Raw genomic sequence first — 25757 nt, 5'->3', positions numbered from 1 at the left:
TCAATCAGTCAAAACAGGGAGGGATGGGGGAGGGAGAAGCCCTGCATGTTGTGCACTGCCTCCTTGACATGAGAGCATGATAAAAAGCTGACAGATTTCCTTAAAGGGGTACTCTTTCAAAAAACATCTTATCCCCTATCCAAAGGATAGGGGATAAGATGTCTGATCGCGGGGATCCCACCAATGGGGACCCCCACGGTCTCCGGGCTGGCAGCTGCGGTGTCAGGAACACGGAAGCTTGGAGCTTCCGCATTTGTGATGTCATGCCACTCCCCCTCCAATCATGTCTATGGGAGGGGGCTTGATGGCTAGTATGTAGCCGTTACGCCTCCTCCCATACATATTGATGGAGGGGGAGTGGCAGCTGTAGTCGCCAGTCATCCGGCATGGAGCAGAGTTCGCTCTGTGCACGGATGACTGGGGTGCCAGTGGTGGGACCCCCACGATCAGACATCTTATCCCTTATCCTTTGGATAGGGATAAGCTGTTTTTCGAGGGGTACCCCTTTAAAGGGGTTATCCAGGAATAGAAAAACAGAGCAAATTTCTTTCAAAAACTGCTCCCCATCTGTCTCCAGGTTGGGTGTGGTTCTGCAGCTTAGTTCCACTGAAGAGAATGGAGCAAAGTTTTAATATCACACACAGCCTGGGAACAGGCGTGGAGCTGTTTTTAAAAGAAATTTGCTCTCTTTTTTTTTATTCCTGGATAACCCTTTCAATTGAAAGTGGAACTTAGGCTACACATTTACACTGTCTTTATGATTAAAAAAAAAAAAAGACGAAGAAATGAGAAAAATTTCTATATACAGGAGCACATTCAAACACACACCACATATGTATATACATCATATATATATATATATATATATATATATATATATATATATATATATATATATATATATATACACACACACACACACACACATATATATATATAAATTGCCTATAATGTGCTGTTTCACTTCTGGTTATAACTAACTAAACATTTTTGTTTTTTAGAAACGCACACTCGCTCTACATTTATTAGAACATTGTCACATTTCTTCATTAGGTGTCGCTACTCCATCTCGTCCTTAAAAAATAAAGCACCATCTATAGATCCCCGACAGGTGTCGCTGTGTGCATAGATTACTGCGGCCTGTAGCTGCTGCAGCCGCGGCCTATCCTAACACTCCATCCTCATAAAGAGGTAGCAGCCTTCGGCCCAGGCATCATGACGTCGCTCGGTTAACAGGTAAGTGTCGGCAGTGGACAGAGCACCGTATATGTTTATATGAGCCTCAGCGTGTAAATCCGCGATGATTTATTAGTGACAGAATGGGGATTATGGGGACTGTGACATGTTTCCCTGTAACCCATCCGGCAATATGGCTGGACGTATACAGTACTATGTGTATCAGCGGTGCCGACACCAGAGTAGGACCCGATACCAGAAGGGGAGGAGGGGGCAGGCTGCAAACACTGTTGGGAGCCAAGCATTTGGATGGTGAACTGGTTACACCATAGTGACCACTGCTCTTGAGCCCTCAGTATTTTGAATGTTTGTACTCAGATCTGTGGGTTTCTGGTTTCTTCCTGGAAGTTTTGATTGACTCTTGTGGAGTTTACTTTCTTGTCCTCTGGTATCTTTTCTGCTCTTTGTCTTGTTTTAATAATACAAGTAAGGATCTATTTGAGTATTAATATCTTGTTTACACATTGCAGATTTTGTGCATTTTTTGTTGTTTCTCAAAACACAAGATCAGCACTAGAGATGAGCGAACTTACAGTAAATTCGATTCGTCACGAACTTCTCGGCTCGGCAGTTGATGACTTTTCCTGCGTAAATTAGTTCAGCTTTCCGGTGGGCTGGAAAAGGTGGATACAGTCCTAGGAGACTCTTTCCTAGGAATGTATCCACCTTTTCCAGCCCACCGGAGCACCTGAAGGCTGAACTAATTTACGCAGGAAAAGGCATCAACTGCCGAGTCGAGAAGTTCGTGACGAATCGAATTTACTGTAAGTTCGCTCATCTCTAATCAGCACATTTAAACCATGTTCATTTATAGTATTTACAGGATCATTAAGTAAAATGCTTTAAAAACTAACAAAAAAAATTAAAAATAAAGCTAATTTTGCGTACAAATGACTTTTCAAGCCTGATAATACACTGTGTAAACATAGTTTAACTGAATAGTGAGAGGTGCCCAGTGCAAAAAGGCAAAGGGGGAGATTTAACAAAAACCTGTGCTGAGGAAAAGTGGAGCAATCTAACTGGTTAATATGGGCCAATGAAACAACCAATCATATTGCTTCTTTTATTTTCAGAGGGATATTCAAAAATGAAATAAGCAATCTGGTTTCTATGGGCAACTGCACCACTCAGGTTTTGTTAAATCTCACTCAGTCATTGGCCATCCTCCTTACTGTTAAAGGAGTACTCTAGTGCAGAGTATTCCTGCTCCGTTCTGCCCGGGCTGCAAAATAAATGAAAATGAACCATCACTCACCTCCCTGCGTTCCCCCGGAGCGCCACTACAGCTGTTCGGTCCTCCGGTCCATCCTCTTCATACTTCCGGGTGTAACTAAGCGTCACATGGCGCCTAGCCTATCGCCGGCCGCCGCGATGTTCAGCCTCGGCCGGCGATAGGCTGAGCGCCATGTGACGCTTCGTTATACCCGGAAGTATGAAGGAGATGCACCGGAGGACCGAACAGCTGTAGTGACGCTCCGCGGGAACCCAGGGAGGTGAGTGATGGTTCATTTTCATTTATTTTGCACCCCGGGCAGAACGGAGCAGGAATACTCTGCACTAGAGTACTCCTTTTAATGAAAGCTACTTCTGGCCCAGACATTGAATGGGTCCATAGACTCAATGGATGCCAAATCCTGTATGCCTTTTTCTGTATAGGAAAGCATAGTCTGCGAAACATAGCTAAATGTGATGAAAACATGAGCTTCAGAAATAGGTCCCCTCCCTGATTTCATCCTAAATTGTGAATATGAGCGCCGTATGCCAAAAACGTTGTGATCATAAAAAGCCCACACCCTATAAAGGTTAAGGCTGACTAATCGGATAAGATGGGATCCACGGTTCTGACAGCTGATCACTGCAGGTCTGGTTCCAAGACCTTTGAAAAACAGGGCTTCAGCAATGACAAAGTGGTATTACATAGATGAATAGTAACCCAAATACTGCATGGGTGGCTTGAGTTTACTAGAGCAGCTGTTACTTTCCCTTTGCTCTGGCACATAGAGGGTGGGCATGAGTGTGGAGCCTGTTGCCATAATGTATGCATTCAGTTTTTAGCAATTGATGTCTTCGGTCAGCAAATTAGTGTCACCTGAATGCCGCAGCCAATCATCTGTATGAGCGCGCCCGCCAAGGCCACTGATTGTCTGTGGCGGTCACCTGACATATGCCGCTCACCTAACACAGGAGTGCCAACTCCAGGAAGAACAAGGGATCAGCTCAGGAATGGGGATGGAGGTAAGTAAAACTTTTTTTTTTTTTTTTTTAAAGATGTATAAGACTTGTCCATTATAGTAAGGTTGGGTTCACATATGTCCGACAAGCTGCGTTAACACTCTGGTGCCATCCGGTGTGTCCAACTATCGGCGTCAGAATTGAGATACTGGATGATTGATGCTAGAACGGATCCCATTCACTTGAATTGGACAGTTCACAGTTTCTCTCTGGTGCATGCCGGAGGGAAACTATGCTGGACATATGTGAAACCAGCCTAAGCATCAATGTAGACACATCTGCTTAGGGTAGGTTTACATTTGCAAAAGATACACAGTTTTGAATGCGGAAAATATGCTGACAAGATAGAATTTGTAGATTGTATGTGTGATTTTACAGGTACCGTATTTTTCGCCCTATAGGACGCACCGGCGTATAGGACGCACCCTATTTTTAGGTGCAAAATCTAAAAAATTTAAGATTTTGAACCCAATAGTGGTCTTCAACCTGCGGACCTCCAGATGTTGCAAAACTACAATTCCCAGCATGCCCGGACAGCCGTTGGCTGTCCGGGCATGCTGGGAGTTGTAGTTTTGCAACATCTGGAGGTCCGCAGATTGAAGACCACTGCATAGGAGGTAATACTCGCGTATCCCTGCGGCTCCGGACCCGTCAACGCTGCCCTGGATGTCGCTCCATTGCTGTCTCCGTGTCCCCGTCACTTCGGAACGTCTCTGCTGCCGGCCGGGTATCCTCGCTCTCCGTAGCCGTCATCACGTCGTTATGCACGCTGACGCACGTACGCGATGACGTGATGACGAGGAAGGAGAGCGCCGGCCATACAGGGGATCCCTGAATGGAGAAGACACCGAGGAGGCAGGTAAGGTCCCTCCCGGTGTCCTGTAAGCACTAACCCGGCTATTCAGTCGGGCTGTTCGGAACCGTCACGGTGAAATCGCGGCGATCCCGAACAGCCCGACTGAACAGCCGGGTTAGTGTCACTTTCCCTTCAGACGCGGCGGTCAGCTTTGATCGCCACGTCTGAAGGGTTAATACAGGGCATCACCGCGATTGGTGATGTCCTGTATTAGCCGCGGGTTGATGGCCGCAGGGACCGCCGCGATAGGGGTGTATTCACCGTATAAGACGCACCGACTTTTTCCCCCCAGTTTTGGGGAAGAAAAAGTGCGTCTTATACGGCGAAAAATACGGTATATGTTGAATTTATTGTCTGATCATTCCATAAGTAAAGTGTGGTACAAGTTGTGTGCTTTGAGTTTTAATCTGCGATTTATTTTATAGGTTTTTATTACTGCCGTGTTTTTCTTGCTCAGGAACATGGGGGAAGAGTACAAGATCCAAGTATTTGATGCTGAAACCCAAAATCTTCTCAAGACTGCATTGAAAGGTCAGAAATATTGAATGTCTATAATGTTACTGAGCTGTTTCTATATTCTGTAATATCTTCCCTGAGTACTTACCTTTTCTACGTGAAGTCTTTTTTTATTTTCTCACAGAGCCTTCCAGTGTAGATCTTGAGAAGGTGGCCAATGTGATAGTAGAACAGTCACTGAGAGATGCCACATTTAGCAAAGCGGCTGGAAAAATGTGCTACACTATCATTCAGGTAGGATGTCTTTAGCAGCTACTGCGAATATACACTCTTTACTTGCTGGTTGGTTATCTCTCTATATGTAAAGTGGTGCTGTATAGGAAACATTTTGTCACTGGATAGCATGTACCATCCCTGGCCTCCAATCACCCTGACTGATCCTTCCCACCAATGTCTACAGTAGGTTATGTAGAGCCTGTTTATGGCCATTATAATTCCAATGGTTTTATTTCGGTTTCCAGGCATATGCCAATCTCCCAATTCACTGACTGCATGGTCTGAGCATGCACAAGTATAATTCAAGAGATCCTAGTCTCACACTGGCTTAACGACGAATGACATAAATGTACGTCCTAGTGACGTGGTACTTAACGCACCAGGACGTACATTTACATCCCAAGCATAACCGCGGGCATCGGAGCGATGCCTGGATCATGCGCGGCAGGTCCCGGCTGTTGATCGCAGCCAGGGACTCGCCGGTAATGGCGGACACCCGCGATCCCGCGGATGTCCTCCATTAACCCCTCAGATGCCGTGATCAATACAGATCACGGCATCTGCAGCATCGCGTCACTTAAATGGATGATCGCATCGCCCACAGCGGCGATCCGATCATCCAGCACGGCAGACGGAGGTCCCCCTCACCTGCCTCCGCTGCCTTCCGGGAGTCTTCTGCTCTGATCTGCCTTCCCGCAGACCAGAGCAGAAGATGACCGATAACCCTGATCAGTGCTGTGTCCTTTACATAGCACTGAACAGGATTAGCAATCGAATGATTTCTATAAATAGTCCCCTATGGGGACTATTAAAGTGTAAAAAAAAAAAAATAAAAAAAAAATAAATAAAAAGTAAAAAAAATTTGAAAAACCCCCTCCCCCAATAAAACGTAAATTGTCCCATTTTCCCTATTTCACCCCCAAAAAGTGTTAATGGTATCGCCGCGTGCGTAAATATCTGAACTATTAAAATAAAATGTTAATGATACCGTACGGTGAACAGCGTGAACGTAAGAAATAAAAAAGTCCAAAATAGCTGCTTTTTTTTTATAACATTTTATTCCCAAAAAAATGAATAAAAAAATGTATTAAGTTTTATATAAGCAAATATGGTATCAATAAAAAGTACAGATCACAGTGCAAAAAATTAGCCCTCATACCGCCGCTTATACGGAAAAATGAAAAAGTTATGGGTCTTCAAAATAGGGGGATTTTAAATGTACTAATTTGGTTATAAAGTTTGTGATTTTTTTTTTTAAGCGCAACAGTAATAGAAAAGTATGTTATCATTGTTATCATTTTAATCGTATTGACCCAAAGAATGAAGAACACATGTAATTTTTTACCGTAAATTGTACGGCGTGAAAACGAAACCTTCCAAAATTAGCAAAATTGCGGTTTTCTTTTTAATTTCCCCACACAAATAGTATTTTTTTTGATTGTGCCATACATTTTATGGTAAAGTGAGTGATGGCATTACAACGGACAACTGGTTGCGCAAAAAACAAGCCCCTTTGTGGATGAAAATATAAAAGAGTTATGATTTTTTGAAGGCGAGGAGCAAAAAATCTTCCCCTCACCTGCGCCCGGACAGGTCAGCAGCACACCTGACCCATTCTTGCAAACATGGAACAAAGGAGGATGTCCAGCGCTTGTAGGTGAAAAAATATCTGGCAGCTTTATTGGATCATAAGAACACACATAGACAGAGACGGGGAACGCTGACGTGTTTCGGATCAGAGATCCTTAGTCATGGTCAAAATCTTAATCCTTCCAGTACTTATTAGCTGCTGAATACTACTGAAGAAATTATCTTCTGGGGGGGGCGGAGGTAGCAGCCTGCCGAGGCAGATGTGTGGCGTCTCAGCTCTTCCAGCCTAAGGCCTAACGGACAAATTTGTCCCACCTTACACCCCTTGTCCTGGCTTAAGACCCTCAGCGACCTCCTCCTGATTCCCCAAGGATCATTTTGACCCCTCACAGTACGTCTTCCGACATTTGGGACCGGAGATTCAACACTTCACATCCCCGACCCTGCACCTGTCGCTGGGCGGGAGCGCCATTTTGCCTGTTGTGAGCGGGTGCAGGAACTCAACTACCGGCTCCTACTGTGTTACGGAGACCGGAGCAACTGCCGACTTACCTCCAGCTGATACAGGCACTCCCGGACCTTGTCTCCCACGTGGCAGAGGAGGACAGCAGAAGGTAGGAGCTTGCCTGCCGAGAGCTTTCAGTTATACCTCCCTGTGTTGTGCTCACCACGTGGTGCTCAGGAAACAGCCCTGCATCTCCTCCCCAGCGATACAGACTGTCCCCTGCACGCTCTGTTCTGGAGCTCAGCCTGAGGGGTCAGAACACCGTTTCTTCAGGCAACACACATTAAACTACTTTGGAGGCACTCTATTACTTCCACTGTGCTTTGAATTCTAAATAGGACATAGTATTGAACTGATACAACCAGGCATTTCACGGCTTGACTATATTGCTCTATTACCACCTTGTGGCCATTCTGTAATATTACAGCCTGAGTGAAAGTATCTACTATATAACTTCCAGTGCCTTTCCTGATAATTGACTGTGTGTTACTACTATTGATATATATATATATTCTCCCACTGTCTAGCCCTCCCCTACTACCTTGTGGCGTGCCAGTAGCCAATAACTAGCGAAGATTGCAGTATTCTACTACATGGTTGTGACCACCCACATCTCAATACTCAGTACTTGACAGCTGCATGCTCTTTATTTCTGAACTGATAGTAGGTGCCGTTATGTCTCCATAATGCTGGCTGATTCCCCCCCAGCACCTACTGCGCTAAAATTAAAGTGACTGGAGAGGTGCATGCGCGTGGCTCACAGAAGCAGATGCTGGTAATGTGAGCTCCGAGCCGGTCTCGCTATTATAAGCACCACTCAGCGCCCTGTGGGCTCCTACAGCGCCAGTTTTCACCCGGATTGTGTACAGTTATGCCCCACTCCACCAGGAAAAAGAATAAGGCATTTTCTCTGCGGCTGTCACAATCTATTCCTGATTTCTTCAGAGCCTCCCCCAGGCCTAACATAGCGGCGGACCGGCCTCACCGCAGCGCTCAGACATGGCGTCTGAGGATGAAAGAGAGGTGGACCCTGCTCAGATGTCTCCGGCCTCGATGTTCCGGCAAATCAAGCAGCTTTTTCAAGTTGAACTGCAGGGGGCTGCCCGAGACTGTTACAAACCTTAAATCCGAAGTGGATGCGATGTTTCAGGCCTTGCTCCCTCAATATGAACCGGAACTCCTGTGCATGGACCGCATTCATCGCGCGCTGGGCAGGCCGCGCTCCTCGGACGTGCCTAGAGATGTAATTCTTAAACTCCACTACTCTGAGGTGAGAGACCGCTTGTTGTTCGCGGCCCGCAATTTGCCTAACCTGTCAGGTATGCCGCCTGAGGTCCACTTATATTCTGACCTTTCCCCCTCTACTCTGGAGAGACGTTGCTCATTTCGCCACATCACTTTGGCTCTGACCCGGGAGCAGATTAAGTATAAATGGGGGTTCCCATTCTCCTTGATCTACCAAGTAAAGGGCCGTGCATACCAGGTGCGCAACGTGACAGAAGCGCTGACTAAAGAGAGCATTGCGTGGTCGGCTCCTCAACAGTCTCCAGAGACTGCCCTACCACAAAGGGGCCCGAGACGTACCCGCACCTGGACCCATGTGCCCTCCTCCCAGCGCAGGTCCCAGCGGTGGCTGGGCAACCCCCCCTGGCACCTGAATGGACTTACCTGAACCTTTGATGTTTCTGATCCCGGAGTGAACCTGTCAACTTGTTTAGGAGCTGCCAAGACCGGACTAATGTGCCTTAGTCCCTTCCCAGAAGGATGGAAGTATGCGGGGATGCGATAACTTGCACCCCCGCTTTCAGAACTACTCCATGTTCGTTCAGTCACGTTGTCTGTTTGTCCTGTTCTGTGTGTTTGTGTGGTCTTATCTGTATTGGCCGACCTCATTGCTTGCATGGCTATGGTTGTCTTAGATTTCTGGTTTACCCTCCCAATGTATAGACTGTTATCCCATAATGTCAGGGGATTTAACTCCCCCTTCAAGCATAAGAAGGCGTTCCAGGATTATGCTAAATTCCACCCAGATGTTATGTCTCCAAGAGTCCCACTTTACCCAATCCTCCTGCCCAGCTCGCCTCCATGCCCAATATTCTAGAGTGCACATGTCGTCTTTTATTTTTAAGAGTCGTGGTGTACTAATTTGTTTGCATAATGCCTTTCCGCTAGATGTTCAACATTCCTACAGCGATGAGGCGGGTCATATGTGTTGCTGTTGGTCACCCTGTATGGTAAGCGAATAGGTTTGCTTAACTCCTACGCTCCTAATCTACATCCTGTCTCCTTCTTTCTTTCCCTTTGCTCTGTACTGTCTTCCCACACTTATGATATTCTCCTATGGGCGGGTGATTTTAATTTTTGTTTACAACACGGTCTTGGATAGATCATCTCCTGCTCCCACCTCTAGATCCAAAAAAAAATCCTATGCAAAAACGGATTGCCTCCGCTTTTTCCTCCCTACAACTAGCTGACATGTGGAGGGAATGCAACGGCTCCGCCAGGGGCTACACTTATTATTCGCCCTCACAGAAACACTATACTCGCATTGACTGGTTGCTGACTAATACACCGACCTTACCCAAGTTGCTGTATGCCCAACATGTAACCTCTGCTTGGTCTGACCACGATCTAGTGTTTGCTGAGCTGGACTTTGGGGGGGCCCAATTACTCCATATAAATGGCGACTGAATTAATCTCTCTTATCTAACCCCATGATCAAACAGCAAATCCTGGATGATCTCAATTCCTACTTCGCCATCAATGATACCCCGGGAGCTGACCCAATTTGGACTTGGCCCGCCCACAAAGCCTATATCAGAGGGAGATTGATCTTGGTAGCTTCTCACCTGAAAAGGAATAGGAATAAATACCAGTCGACCCTACAACATAGATTGGATAGGCTTACACTAGCTCACCAACACAGCCCCTCTCTGTACCTGCATAATGCCATTAAAGAGACCAGGTTACTGCTGGACGCGGTATTAACAACCACGGTTGAGAAAGCGTTGCGCTGGACTAAGGCGACCTATTACAAATTCGCTAATAAACCGGACAAGTTGCTGGCGAGTATGCTGGATCAAAAACACTGCCTTAATTATGTGCACTCGGTCCAGCCCTATCCTGGTTCTCGAACCTCTCACCCTGACCGCATCTATTATGCCTTTCATTCCTTCTATTCCCGTCTATATTCTACCCCGGACCAGCCCCCTCTTACCTCTGCTCGTCTTCCTTCCTATCTAGCTTCATTCCCTCTCCCTACTCTTACACCTGCTGACCTAGTGACTCTAAATTCCCCAATCACTTTCGAGGAGGTCTCTGATACAATTTCCTCCTTGAAACTGGGCAAGGCCCCGGGCCCAGATGGCCTCTCAGCCGCCTAATACAAAAAATATGCCCCAAACCTTATCCGTCAGTTAGTGTCCCTATATAATTGTTTAGCGCCCGCTCCCTTCCCTCTGAATACCTTGATGCCTTAATTACAGTTATCCCTAAGCCCCAGAAGGACCCATCTTTAGTTATAAATTACCGGCCTATATCCCTTATAAATTTAGATACCAAAATACTAACATCCGTATTAGCCCGTAGACTAAACTCACTATTACCACGCTTAGTTCTCCGTGCTTCAGACCCGGCCCCGGAATAGTCACGTTGCCTTGACGACGACGCAAAGGTACGTTCACCCTCTGCGTCGTGGTCAAGGCAACGCCTCTATTCCGGGCCCGAAGCGTGGTGAAGAGGCAGCCCGGAACCACTATCCCACCGGAGGACCTCCCCACCGGACAGTCCTGCAGCACCGGACCAGCGCACCCTAACGTCCCGCCGAGCGGAGGTGAGTACAGAACTAAAGGGGGTGAGAGGGGGCTGGATGATGTTGAAGACCACTGTATCAGACATTGACAAGCGGTGATGATGAAAGGGGGGTGGGGCTGATGACATGTGGTGATGATGAAGGGGGAGTGTGGGATGATAAGGGGATGATGAAGGGGGGAGGGGATGATGACAAGGGGATGATGAAGGGGGGGGGATAATGACAAGGGGATGATGAAGGGGGGGTGTGGGATGATAAGGGGATGATGACGAGGGTGATGATGACAGGTGGTGATGATGATGAGGGTGTTGATGACAGGGGGGATGATGTATTTCCCACCCTAGGCTTATACTCGAGTCAATAACTTTTCCTTGGATTTTGGGGTAAAATTAGGGGCCTCGGCTTATATTCGGGTCGGCTTATACTCGAGTATATACGGTAAATAGTTAATTACCTGTGAGAAGCGTAGCAGGACCTGCGGGTCACGTGATCAGATGAACTCTTTGGTATTTCTGCTTGAGGACCTTTGGAGGTCCTTGTGACGTAATGCACTCATTTCCTTTGTGACGGTGAGTGACAGATGGCTGGTCAAAACGGCCCTGCCCATATAAGGGCGCGGCGGCCATTAATCTCTCTCTTGGTTCCTGGCTGTTGACGAGAAAGGATCTGCACTGCTGTCATCAGTGAGTTTAGGCCTTAGCCTTGCGGCGACTGCTGTTTTATTCCAAACACTTTCAAGACCACCGGACCTTATCTATCCCTTAAATCCGGACTGATCTTCGCAATATACCCTGAATTCAGAGACTATTGTCAAAAGTCAAGGTCCGCAACATCTGTCAGTCATTGAGGTATATGGAGACTGTTTGATTGAGACTGTTACTACTCTGTGGATGTACCGCAAGCCGTTAAGTAAAGTTTATGCAAGTTCAAATTCAACTACCTTGTGGACCTTCAGTCTTTATTCTTATGCATCTATCGTTACTGGGAAGGGGCGGCGATAGGCCAGAGAATCATCTCAGCATCCTAGCCCTCAGCCTGGCGTCACGAACTACAGGGTTAACATTAACCCCTCATTTACCGAAACAATACCCCCCCAAGGGCTACCACACTTAGTTTTCGCTGTCCATTACAGCAGTCTTTCTGCCTATTAAGCAAACGACCACGCAGGATACCCAATCAACTTTTCCGACTGGCACTATTTATTTTGCTAGAATTCATATAGCGGCCAGTTGGAAATTACCAGTGCTGTCGGTTGACAGGGTGATAGAGTACATTCTATAATGCTTATGGAGAAGTTAAATGCAATTCGAGCTGACACTATGGACCGCTTCGAAAAGATATGGACACCCTGGCTCTCATTTTCCTATTGTCCGGATGTCAGGTATGCCCTGACGTTGTCTTGAGAGGGTATACACTATGACTTTGCTATGATTGTTCTTTGGCCGTATTTACCATGCTTCTCTGAAAGATCAATGTAGACCGTACATTGTTAATGTTAACTGGTTTTGCTGTTCATTATTGTTTGATATGTCGGGCTGCGACCTGAACTATGCAATGAATGACTCCTTCTTACTGGCTTTATTTCAATAAACTTGATATGTTTGATACTAAATGATCTTCTTTTTGGAACACAGAGCTCTCTGCTGAATCACAAGCACAGTGCTCTCTGCTGACATCTCTGTCCATTTTAAGAACTGTCCAGAGTAGGAGAAAATCCCCATAGCAAACAAATGCTGCTATGGACAGAGATGTAAGCAGAGAGCACTGTATTCCAAAAAGAAGAAAACAATTTCCTCTGTAGTATTCAGCAGCTAATAAGTACTGGAAGTATTAAGATTTTTTTTAATAGACGTAATTTACAAATCTGTTTAACTTTCTGGCACCAGTTGATTAAGAAAGTACCCCTAGCCTTATGCACATACCATGTATGGCTTTACGCAGAATGCTGACAACTTCTGTATCAATTGTGTGAGCCACTGTATTTTACCCCAGTGGCACTGTTGAACACTTGTTTAACCAACAGGTCACAAATGCTTGGGGGTAACTTTTATTTTTTTTGTTATCTTAGACTACAGCTTTGTCTTTTTGTCCTTCAGGCAGAGAGTAAAGAGTCGGGTCGTAGTGTCTTCCGATCAGCACTTTTGAACAGACTACAAAGTGAATATCGGAACAGAGAAGAGATGAGAGCTCGCTCTGTGCAGGAATGGGTGTGCTATGTCAGCTTTATCTGCAATATTTTTGACTATTTGAGAGTGAGTATCACAGAATTTTGCTAATATGTGAATATGTTCTACAACATCAAATTCATGTTTTTTTTGTTATGTCATTTTAGTAATGTCAATCTCTGCTTGAAAAAAGGATAACTCACACTGTCTGCCACCTTTTAGGTGAATAACATGCCAATGCTGGCCTTGGTTAATCCAGTATATGACTGCCTCTTCCAGTTGGCACAACCTGAAAGCTTGCAGAGAGAGGAGGAGGTATGAAATCAAACACATTGCGTAACACTTCTTTTTTGTGTAAAACTTGCTTAGATGAACTTCACAGTTTAAAGAGGAACTGTATCAAACTCCATTACATTATCACAAAACATCTTAGAGTGTCACTGATTACAGACCTATTTACAGTTTATTGATACCCTGTCCTGTTCCAGAGATATGTGGGTTTATAGTTTGACAAATCAGGACTTTAAATGAGTGTGAACATAGTAATAGGAGTGAATATGAAGGGGTGTGTATTTGACATACTCGTCCCTTAGTGAAAAGCTGGACAGTGTGCACTTAGGCTCTTTAACATGTTCCTGGCTCATAAATCAGGGTGATTGACAAGCCAGGAGCCTACACAGATCCCTGCTTGTCCTACCCTCACTTCCTGTTTTTGGACTCCTCATAGAGACACACAGACAATAGCTGCAGGGACAGCATTTTTCCACCCAAAAGTATACACAATTTTTAATCAATGTATATTACAAATATACTTATAATGGTATTATCTACATTATAGAAAAAGTTTTTGTTGACGACAGTTACACTTTAAATGTCCTTTTTACTTTTTAAGATCAGATATTTTTATGGATCAGTTCAGTTCTAAAGTAGATTTGAGGGGCCTGTATGTTAGAACCCCCTATAAAGCACCTTATTTTAAAAAATTGCACCACGTCACATCAAAATGACGTTTAGGAAGTATTAGTTCTGGGCAGTATACCGGGGGGGGGGGGGGGGGTTTATGATATGAATTTTTCATATACAGCAATAACGGTGAGTATATACAAAATGCTGGGAAAGCAGAGCAGCGGGACGTTTGTTTGTTTTAGAGGGGCCTGGTTTTGTAGTTGCACCAAACAAGCACAATGCTAGCGGTGAGCAAAATGGACAACCCCGGTGAAATTAGTGAAACTGAAGTTTCAGAATGGGCAGAAAATTAAACAGAAGAACCTGGTGCCAAAACGAGGAGCCATGTCTGTTGTATTAAACCTGTATTAATACTAGTGTGAACATTCATTTTTTACTACAATATTCAGTACTTATGACAGTAAAATACCGTATTTATCGGCGTATAACACGCATTTTTTAGGCAAAAATTTTTAGCCTAAAGTCTATCTGCGTGTTATACGCCGATAAGCCGCTGCAGTTCAATGATTTAAAGTGGGCGCTTTAAATCAATGAACTGCAGCTGCTTTTGCAGGTGCAGAGACCTTCCGTCGCTGCTTGCTTCTCTGCCCCTGCCTTTCCTGGGGTCTAGAGCCCTGCTGCCACCGCTTCTCTCCCCCTGGCTATCTGTGCCGCTGCCCCATTGCCGGCGTCGATAGCCAGGGGGAGAGAAGCGGCCGACACAGGGGGAGAGAAGGGGCAGGGGCAGCGGCACCCATTGCCGGCGCCGCTGCCCCGTTGCCTCCCCCCATCCCCAATTGTATAATTACCTGTTGCCGGGGTCGGGTCCGCGCTGCTTCAGGCCTCCGGTGTGCGTCCCCTGCGTCGTTGCTATGCGCTGCGAGACGCAATGACGAGTGACGTCACTCGTCATTGCGCCGCGCCGTGCAGCGCATGGCAATGACGCAGGGGACGCACACTGGAGGCCTGAAGCAGCGCAGACCCGACATCGGCAACAGGTAATTATACAACCCGGGATGGGGGGGCACCGACAATGGGTGCCGCTGCCCCTTCTCTCCCCCTGTTTGTTGGCGCCGCTGCCCCATTGCCGGCGCCGCTTCTCTCCCCCTGGCTATCGGCGCCGGCAATGGGGCAGCGGCACCGATAGCCAGGGGGAGAGAAGGGGCAGTGGCGCCGATAGCAGGGGGAGAGAAGTGGCGGCAGCAGGACTCTAGACCCCAGGAAAGGCAGGGGGAGAGAAGCGGGCAGCGACTGCCTCTCTCCCCCCTGCCTTCCTGGGGGCTTCTGCGGGGTCAGAAACAGTGTATCGGGGTATACACATGCGCGCGCACACACACGCACCCTGATTTTACCAAGGATATTTGGGTAAAAAACTTTTTTTACCCAAATATCCTTGGTAAAATGAGGGTGCGTGGTATACCCCGATAAATACGTTAGGTCATTGTAAGGCCATTTACTGCAGTAATTACTGTCTAAATTATTAGAAAATTAGGTTAACCCCCAGTCCTGCATGTGAAAAAAAAAATACTGTTCAATACTGTGAAACCACCATAATTTAGAAAAATCCTGTGATATACATATTTAGCACTAGGAAGTATGTGAACCCTTTAGGTGTTTTACAGAAATGAAAACAAAGTGAAAGTTAAATTTTTTCTTGCACATATGCCATTTTGTGACACTTTTTTTCAGCTGGTGCTGAAAGACAAATGCAACTCAATTTTTATTCCCCTAATTCTGATTTATTTAGAAATATCCCATATGTGGTCTTAGAGTGCTCCATGACTCTCACACAGGCCTCAGACATGACAAGCAGCATGTGGGTTTTGGGTCTTCCTTTTTATTTAGGATATTTTATAAACCTCATATATGCAGAGGCCTTTGGGTCCCAAAATATTTTTGTCAGACAAATTGGTTTTTATTAGTACCATTTTATGACACTCTGATTTCTTTATTCCATTTTGTATGAGGTGGTACAAATAATGATTTAAAAAAAAAAAGTTCTGTCATTGTTTTTTTTCTTTTTTACTGTCATTCTCTAGGCAATATCAATGACATGTTATCTTAATTCTGCTGTTCGGTAAGATTATGACAAGCTAATTTTATATCCTTTTTTGTGGTTTATCACATTTACATAATAAAAAAATAAAAATATATAAATATTAAATATTTGGAGGAGGTACATCTGACATTTTGATCACTTTTTATTATTTTTACTTAGGCATGGATTAACAAAAAGCAGTAATTTTGTCTAGTTTATTTTTTGATCACTTTTTTTATTTTAGTTTTACTGGTGATATTTTTTTACGGCATTCATCACGCAGGTTAAAAAATGTGATAGTTTTATTACTTGGGTTGTTACAGATGCGGCGATACCAAATATGTGTGTTTTTTTTTTCCCTTCTTTATTTTGACTATTTTTTTTTTCTTTACTTTCCCACTAGGGGACTTTACATATATAATACATTGAAGCCCAGATCTGTACTGCAATGTATTCCACCTGCCAGTGTTACCCTGACAGGTATAGCAGATCAGACTCTGCCTCTGGTTTCCTGATTGACTTACATAGCCAGATAACCCCCCTCTGTCACCACGATCGATGCTGTAACCTCAGCATTGAAGGGGTTAACTGTCAGGATTCTGACGGGTGCCCGGGTGCAGCCGGCTCCAGCCGTCAATCACCACCCACACAGCTTCTGCACTGTGATGGATTGACATATATGTTAATTTGCTGCAAGTTATTGGAAAAATGGACATACTGTATGCCCATTTGCGGGAAGAGGTTAAAAGTTCACACCCATCTGACTGATTTCCTGAATTGAACTATAAATTCTCATATCTCTGCAACAGGAGGCTATATAAATAAACTGTAACGAGTGATCAGGGCACCATAAACTATTTTTAAAAGAGGGGTTAGCCACAGGTAATTTTTAAGTCCAAATTTCAAAGAATTAAAAACGTCTAGTAATCCTGGGTTCAGGACACACAACTTGCCCAGCAATAAAAGTTAAGTCTACCACTACAGCATACCAGCAGTGCCACTGTCAACCACAAAACCCTGGGTTATAAGCTTAAATACTACACGGTTTTTATTAAGGGAGTACACCTAATGCTACCTTCAGATTTTATAGCTGTAACCAAAGCAAACAAAAAACTATTCCACACTCTTAATTGTAATAAATATACATATAAGTATACATTTTATTATATCCGGCTACAAGAGACAGATTAAAAACAAAAACACACTGGTTGGAGGACGGATAAGCCTACAACACCCTCCCTAGAGTAAAGACACCAAAATAGGTGCAATAATCGACAACTAATCAAGGAAAAAATTAGTTAGGTGCAGCCCTAGTATAAACTAGGGCTGCACCTAAAGATTTTTTGTTATTGATTAGTTGTCGATTATTGCACCAAAAAAAAAATAAATAAATAAATAAATAAATAAAAATAAAAAAATCCACAAAACAAACAACCAGATAAGTTGCATAGCATGAATCTAAACCCAAACACCAAAAGGAGTGTATATGGTGTATCCAAGTGTAACACACAGCCCTGTATGAGAAGAAAGTCACAAGATACAGGAGAGACAGAGTTCACAAAGGGGCTAAGAAAGCACTTAATTTGCATATTTGGATTTTCGGTCATAATTTGGGCATGTGGCCACTTAGAATTAATTAATAAATGGTGTTGGAATCAGTATCACTCACACTATTACAGTTTAGTGCAGGTGATCCTGGTGACAGATTTCCTTAAATAAACCTAGGGGATCCCACCACAGATTAAATTCTTTTGTTACAAAATGTTATTATAATACTGAATTTATAAGAGACTGACTGACTGCCTGTCTTACAAAAGCTAATGTGCCATAGTTCTCTCTCCAGTTTGACTGTCTATGGCAAGAGACCCACTTACGTAAACGTTCACATAATCATGTATTTGCCTGCAGGTGGACTGCTTGGTTCTACAGTTGCACAAGGTTGGGGAGCAGCTAGAGAAGATGAATGCCCAAAAAATGGATGAGCTTTTTTCTCTTCTTCGAGATAGCTTTCTACTTCAAGGTGGACTTGGCTCTCTGGCCCAACTGCTTCTGCTTGAAATGATAGAATATCGAGCAGCAGGCTGGAAAATGACAGACTCTGCACAAAAATATTACTACAGTGAGGTGTCGGACTGATCCCATTGCCTGTCTTTGGGGAAGTGGGAAATGGGTAACTTTACTGTCATGATGTTAGGAGCAAATTGCAATAATTCAACCCTTTGATTCATTAGATACACTTATATATATTGAGTTTAGAAAGGTAAGTGATGGTTCATCACATATTTGAGCAATGTGTATTTTATGTGGATTTATAATGGATGTATGGTGTTACTGACTTATGGCAGTCAGGGTTTTATGTGAGAAAAATCATTTTGCTTCTGAGAAGATATTAAGTTTGCATTGTTTTCCAGCAAGGTAGAGCAGTTTTAATGATTTACATCTGCATTTAATTTTGGTATTGAAAGCTTAGAAATAGTTTAGAAGCTTCTTTTTACAGGGTTCAAGAGGAGATCATATGCATTCCAGCAATATTCAGAATCTCTAACTACATGAATGAGGACTGCTGGAGTATTGGAAACATTTTGCCTGAACAAAATGTCCCTGTGGGATTTCTCCTAAATCCAGAAATTCCTGGTAACCCTAAAGTACAGTATACCCCAAGATTGATCTTCACTCCCAGTCTTGTTGCTGGCCATCAGGGTTATTTTTTATTCTTGTTCTGTATTAACGTGCGAGCCAGTAAAGAAAGTTTGATGACTTGTGAGTGATCTTTCTAGACTGTGTGCTGTGAATAAGGAGTCTGCCGAGTATTGTCATTTAAGACATTAGATTTTTGTATACATATATGCATAGTAACATCTGAAAACGGTGCGCTCCAAGAGCATACATTTTGACCTTTTTATAATGTTGCTTTTTCATAACCAGATTTGTTTTTTTTTGTGGGGGGGGGGGGGGGGGTTGAATTGTTGAATTGTTTACCTTTTCTTCATAACCTTTGTAATTCCAACTATACATGCAAAGGAGGGTGATTTTGTGAATTTTAAATAAAATGCTTTTTAACATTTACTGTCTTTTACATAGATAATTTGTAAAACATTATCAGATGTGTGCAAATCTTACATGCAATAACATTAGTCACCCTTCCCTCTTTTAATAAAAAGAGATCATGTTGCTTGTCAACAGATAATGCAGCAAGCAATTATAAAGCTACATGCAGACATCAGTAGAGACAATGGCCCGGATTTACTATGGCCGCTGTGCCAGAATTATTACGCACAACAATTGCTACAGATTTATTATGAATGATGCACTAAAGAATAGTAAAATGTGCTTTGCTCAACAAGAAGGCTTGGTTTATGGGAAAAGTGGTGTGGCTTTAAAGGCTTTCCAATCTTCTTTCAAGTCCATATAGTCCATTTTACACGGGATTGCACATTCCTGTAAAAAACAAAGGTCAAAGTCACAATTTTCTAGATGGGAGAATAAAGCAGCCCTGCGAACAGGGCTCTTTAGGGACCTCACATTGAGTGAAACAATTTTGATAATAGCATTCATTTCTTATGAGGATTCAGAGTCCAGACTTGAGAAATCAAAGTGTACAATCAGCTGTGTACCTTCTAACCAATTTTGGGGGGGGGGGGGGTCATCAAACTTTTAATATTCTGCGGATCAGAGCTTGAACGATGTGGCCCCGACCCTGATGTCACTCTCATCCGAGCTTCGACACACAACTTTCCTCTGAATATCACCTTCTTCTTCTTCTTCTTCTCTCTGTCTTTTTGAAGACATACTATTATCCATAATTTTGGCATAGCTCTCACTCGGTCATCTCAGGCCCCTGGCCGATAGCACTGCCTTCCTTCGTATCGGCTTCTTCAGGCTTGGCTGAACCGGACTTTTCAGAAGGCAGCACAGGGGTCTGTGAGGCCTTTTGACTTGCTTTCTTATGGCCTTTGTCTTTACTATGAGAGATCTTCATCGCAGAGGAGGACTAGTGCTCTGACCTCTGTCGATCGACCATGACCAGAACCCTTTACTGGGTCTACTGCTGGCGGGGCAGCAAACACCGGTTTTTGTTCACGCTTATCTCTTTGGGCTTTAACGGTCTCTGAGGCCCCGTCCTGCGCAGTAGCAGGACTGGGGTCAGACCTGGTCAGCTGGCTCTGTGCCTGACTGGGCTTTTTTATGGCGGCCCCTTCCGTCTGGGGTTTCGGCTTTTTTCTCTGATTGAAGTCATCTGTAGGTGGCCTAGGCATGGACTCGCCCTTTTTGGACTTTGATTTGTGGGGACAGGAATTAAAATCATGTCCTACCTCTCCGCAGAGGTTACACATTATGGCCCTCATTTACTATTGAAAACCCGACAGCCTTTGTCGGGTTTTTCTTGTCGCATGTTTTTGCGCCATGGCGCAGACAATGTACGACATCGTGCAACACTTTCTCGAACCACCCGACTAGGCTTTCTGAAAACCCGAAAAAGGGGCGATTCCCGATGAAAACTTTATATCACACGGATTTAACAATTTTTTGCAACCATATTACTCGGGTTTGGTCCTTTTTTCCCCGACAGCTGCAAGCTGTTGTAAAAAACATGGTAAAACTTGGTGCAACCTATTTTTTCAACTGTTAAATTTTTTCAGCTGTATTTTGATGCCTTTGTTTTAAGAAAATATATATAAATTTTAATTCTTTTAATTGGAAATAAATTTGTTATAGTTTCCAATGTGACTAAAAAAAACATTTTTGGAGTAATCTAGTGTAATCTTTGGAATAGTAATGAATTTTTGAGCCTTATAAATGTATTTATTGAAAATAAAATTAAGGTCTACAATTAAATATAAAAACCAAAATAAGTTACACAGACAAATGAAAATTGTTTTGTTACAGAATATGCAAATTATATATACTAGACAATCAGTGGTTTGGCTTCTTCTCCAGGCCTAGATATGCTACGAGTGTGTTGGGCTGTATTGGGTGGGTGTATGTATTTATGAGTATGTCAATGTGTATGTATATAAATGTGTGAATGAGTGAGAAGAGAATGAATGAGAGTGACAATATAGTTAATCTGCTTGTGGTTTAGAGGATGGTGGTTGAAAATGTATTGTGGGTTAGTTAGAATGTGACTATGTAGAGGTGTGAAACTATGTAGGTGAAAGATGTGGTGTGACGCTGTATCAAATAAATCAATGTCTATGTCCAAGATATGAAAAATAATAATTTTATTGAGCTACAGTATAAAATTACATAAAATGGGAGTGCAGGATCCTTGCACTCACTAAGGCAATTACATTATTCAGATACAGTAAGTTGCCTAAGTTAGAATTATTAAAACATATGCGGCAAGTGTGATATGTCCAGATAATAATTAGTACCAGTGGAGTCTGGTAAGAGCGCCTGCAGTGCACTTGCAGGCGCTGGAGGCCCCCTATTTGGAGCCCACTGTTCGTGCAAAGAGCAACTCAGTTCAATAGACAAGTATAGTCAATAGGTTTAGCTGAATCCACCAGCCCTCTGGGTCACAACAGAGCGGCGGCTGTATGATAAGGTGAATATAGGCAGCACGGCAGCTGTCAATGACAAATCACAGCACGGCGGCTGTCATGAGATGAAGTCCGGCCGGTACACAGTACCGCTTACCCTTAGATGGAGGATGTGGCGGTCCTCAGTGTTGGAGTCTGGTACAGCGGTGCAGGGTCAGGTTCCAGCAGTCCTGGAGCCGGGCAGTAGTGGAGTCGGAGCCCAGCGGCGCAGGGTCCGGGTTCAAGGGAGCACGGTCCGGAGTCCAGATGTAGGTCTTAAGTGGGAACGCCCACTCCTAGGTCTGGTGCCTATGTGGAGGAGCGGTGCGTGCGGTGGAAATACAGCTGTGATGCCGGTCTGGGTCCCGGTGCAGTAGGGTGAGTTGCAGGGTGCTTCGCTGATGGTGCTAATATTATCTGTGTATGGATCAGACGTGTTTCGGTCCGCCTAGGACCTTCCTCAGTGATCATGAAGTATGCAATGAGTGTAGGTGCTTATATGTGAGCAAATTTGGCGGGAAAAGGTAGTTTGAGCCAAAACCCGGTTAGGACCATTTGGACATAGACAGGTGTGTGAATGGAAGATCAGGAATGGAGTTGTCTGGATGGGTATGATTAGTAAATGAATGGTGATCAGAGTCATAATTTACTATATGAATCAGTGTGTGTGAGTATATATAAGTGTGGGGTGAGTCTATGTGGATATATAGGGGGAATGAGGTGTTGTATTTGGAGGAGACTGTGTAGGTGTACGGATGAGTATAAATGAATGAATATTATATCATGATTAATAATCTAGTCTGGTCGTATGGTCACCATGTGTTATAAGGATAGGAATCATTAAAGATAGGAATACTAAAATAATATGGAGTAAGATAAAAAATAGTAAATAATAAATAAAATAAAAAATAATAATAAAAATAAAAAATATAAAAATAGAAATAGAAATATAAAAATAAAAAAATATATATAAAATATAAATATATAAAAAAAAATTAAAAAATTAAATTAAATTAAAAATTAAAATGTAATAAATAAATTAAATAATAAAAATCCAAATAAATGAAATATAAAAAAAATATTTAAAAATATTAATACTTCATTTATTTAATTTTTATATTTCATTTATTTGTATTGATTTTTATTTTTTAACTTATTATTACCGTATTTATCGGGGTATACCACGCACCGGCCTATAACACGCACCCTCATTTTACCACGGATATTTGGGTAAAAAAAGTTTTTTACCCAAATATCCGTGGTAAAATGAGGGTGCGTGTGTGTGCATGTATACCCCGATACACCCCCAGGAAAGGCCGGGGGAGAGAGGCCGTCGCTGCCCGCTTCTCTCCCCCTGCCTTTCCTGGGGGTCTAGAGCGCTGCTGCCGGCCCTTCCCTCGCCCTGGTTATCAGCGCTGCTGCCCGTTCTGTCCCCCTGACTATCGGTACCAGCGCCGATAGCCAGGGGGAGAGAAGCAGCGCCGACAGCCAGGGGGAGAGAAGGGGCAGCGGCACCCATTGCCGGCGCCGCTGCCCTGTTGCCTCCCCCCATCCCCGGTGGCATAATTACCTGAGTCGGGTCCGCGCTGCTGCAGGCCTCCGGCGTGCGTCCCCTGCGTCGTTGCTATGCACGGCGCGGCGCACTGACGTCATGCACCGCGCCGTGCAGCGCATAGCAACGACTAAGGGGACGCACGCCGGAGGCCTGCAGCAGCGCGGACCCGACTCAGGTAATTATGCCACCGGGGATGGGGGGAGGCAACGGGGCAGCGGCGCCGGCTATCGGCGCCGCTGCCCCTTCTCTCCCCCTGGCTATCGGCGCCGGTACCGATAGTCAGGGGGACAGAACGGGCAGCGGCGCCGATAGCCAGGGGGTGAGAAGGGCCGCCAGCAGCGCTCTAGACCCCCAGGAAAGGCAGGGGGAGAGAAGCGGGCAGCGACGGCCTCTCTCCCCCTGCCTTTCCTGGGGCGGTATCGGCGTATAACACGCACATAGACTTTAGGCTAAAAATTTTAGCCTAAAAAGTGCGTGTTATACGCCGATAAATACGGTATATATTTTTTTTACTTTTATTTTATTTTTTTATTTTTTCTTTAATTTTTTTTATATTTCTATTTCTATTTTTATATTTTATTTTTATTTATATATATATATATATTTTTATATTATTATTATTTTTATTTATTATTTACTATTTTTTATCTTACTCCATATTATTTTAGTATTCCTATCTTTAATGATTCCTATCCTTATCACACATGGTGACCATACGACCAGACTAGATTATTCATCATGATATAATATTCATTCATTTATACTCATCCGTACACCTACAGTGTCTCCTCCAAATACAACACCTCATTCCCCCTACATATCCACATAGACTCACCCCACACTTATATATACTCATACACACTGATTCATATAGTAAATTATGACTGATCACCATTCATTTACTAATCATACCCATCCAGACAACTCCATTCCTGATCTTCCATTCACACACCTGTCTATGTCCAAATGGTCCTAATCGGGTTTTGGTTCAAACTACCTTTTCCCGCCAAATTTGCTCACATATAAGCACCTACACTCATTGCATACTTCATGATCACTGAGGAAGGTCCTAGGCGGACCGAAACGCGTCTGATCCATACACAGATAATATTAGCACCATCAGCGAAGCACCCTGCAACTCACCCTACTGCACCGGGACCCAGACCGGCATCACAGCTGTATTTCCACCGCACGCACCGCTCCTCCACATAGGCACCAGACCTAGGAGTGGGCGTTCCCACTTAAGACCTACATCTGGACTCCGGACCGTGCTCCTTTGAACCCGGACCCTGCGCCGCTGGGCTCCGACTCCACTACTGCCCGGCTCCAGGACCGCTGGAACCTGACCCTGCACCGCTGTACCCGACCCCAACACTGAGGACCGCCACATCCTCCATCTAAGGGTAAGTGGTACTGTGTACCGGCCGGACTTCATCTCATGACAGCCGCCGTGCTGTGATTTGTCATTGACAGCTGCCGTGCTGCCTATATTCACCTTATCATACAGCCGCCGCTCTGTTGTGACCCAGAGGGCCAGTGGATTCAGCTAAACCTATTGACTATACTTGTCTATTGAACTGAGTTGCTCTTTGCACGAACAGTGGGCTCCAAATAGGGGGCCTCCAGCGCCTGCAAGTGCACTGCAGGCGCTCTTACCAGACTCCACTGGTACTAATTATCTGGACATATACTTGGACATATCACACTTGCCGCATATGTTTTATTAATTCTAACTTAGGCAACTTACTGTATCTGAATAGTGTAATTGCCTTAGTGAGAGGGGGGGGGGGCAGGGGTGGTTAAACTGGGAGAGTCACTGGTAGAGAAGGATCTGGGTGTACTTGCATGCAATGTTAAGCAGATGCTTCCAAAGCCAGCAGGATAATGTCATGTTTTAAAAAAGAGGCAGTGACTAGTGGGACAGAGACATAATACTGCCACCTTTATAAAGCATTGGTACAGCCTCACCTGGAATATGCTGTGTAGCTTGGAGCACCACTTCATAAAATGGAAGTTATGGGGCTGGAACGAGTACAGAGACACGCAACTAAACTAATGAGGGACATCGAAAATCGTAGCTATGCAAGATTAAAAGAATTAGATTTGTTTAGTCTTGGAGAGACTTTTAGGTTGAGATATGATAAACTTATTTAAGTATATAAATGGCTCATACAAAAAAAAATCGGAAGAAAAACTGTTCCAAGTAAAACCCACTCAAAAGACAAGGGGGCACTTCTTCCATCGGGAGAAAAAAGGCAATTTTTAGTAAGTTGAGCAACTATCATTAGCTCCAGGAAAGGTGTGCATAGTTAGTTCAGCTGAAGGAAAAAAATAATTAACTAAAAGACATATCCATCAAGCTTGGCTATGGAGGGAAGGGGTATGGGTTGATATAGAGAGGATGCGATTCTGAATTTCGGCATATGCATTGTTGTTTTGTTCTAGCACTGTATCTAAGGCTGGGTTCACACTACGTTTTTCAACTAAGGTTCCCGCATACGTTTTCTATCAAAAACCGTATGGGGAAAAAAACGGATGGAACAGTATGGGAAAAAGTAAACCGTATGGGT

The 25757-nt window shown here is 44.1% G+C and overlaps 1 protein-coding gene across 3 annotated transcripts; it reads left to right on the top strand.

Annotated features, from left to right (window-relative positions):
• The first annotated feature begins 1094 nt into the window (after positions 1–1094).
• On the top strand, positions 1095–19058 carry MIF4GD (MIF4G domain containing). Of its 3 annotated transcripts, none has more exons than XM_056550045.1 (6): positions 1095–1236; positions 4750–4855; positions 4965–5074; positions 13059–13214; positions 13350–13442; positions 18019–19058. In XM_056550045.1, exons 2-6 carry the CDS (start codon positions 4786–4788, stop codon positions 18244–18246), a joined length of 657 nt encoding a protein of 218 aa, XP_056406020.1. In that variant the 5' UTR covers positions 1095–1236; positions 4750–4785; the 3' UTR covers positions 18247–19058. The 3 variants fall into 3 exon arrangements, with proteins under 3 accessions (XP_056406020.1, XP_056406022.1, XP_056406021.1); XM_056550047.1 differs by having other exon boundaries at positions 1127–1236; positions 4782–4855; XM_056550046.1 differs by lacking the exon at positions 1095–1236 and adding an exon at positions 1413–1662.
• Positions 19059–25757: the final 6699 nt, after the last annotated feature.

The sequence above is a fragment of the Hyla sarda genome, chromosome 13 (assembly GCF_029499605.1).
Source record: "Hyla sarda isolate aHylSar1 chromosome 13, aHylSar1.hap1, whole genome shotgun sequence".
Classification (NCBI taxonomy): domain Eukaryota; kingdom Metazoa; phylum Chordata; class Amphibia; order Anura; family Hylidae; genus Hyla; species Hyla sarda.
The sequence above is the reverse complement of the archived record's forward strand: the minus strand, read 5'-3'. Positions and strand labels throughout refer to the sequence as shown.

Excerpts from the sequence above, each read along its gene's own strand:
- MIF4GD (XM_056550045.1), top strand. The coding sequence starts at position 4,786 with ATGGGGGAAGAGTACAAGATCCAAGTATTTGATGCTGAAACCCAAAAT. Across the intron at positions 4,856-4,964 it reads TCTCAAGACTGCATTGAAAG|AGCCTTCCAGTGTAGATCTT; the intron begins GTCAGAAATATT and ends ATTTTCTCACAG. Across the intron at positions 5,075-13,058 it reads TGTGCTACACTATCATTCAG|GCAGAGAGTAAAGAGTCGGG; the intron begins GTAGGATGTCTT and ends TTTGTCCTTCAG.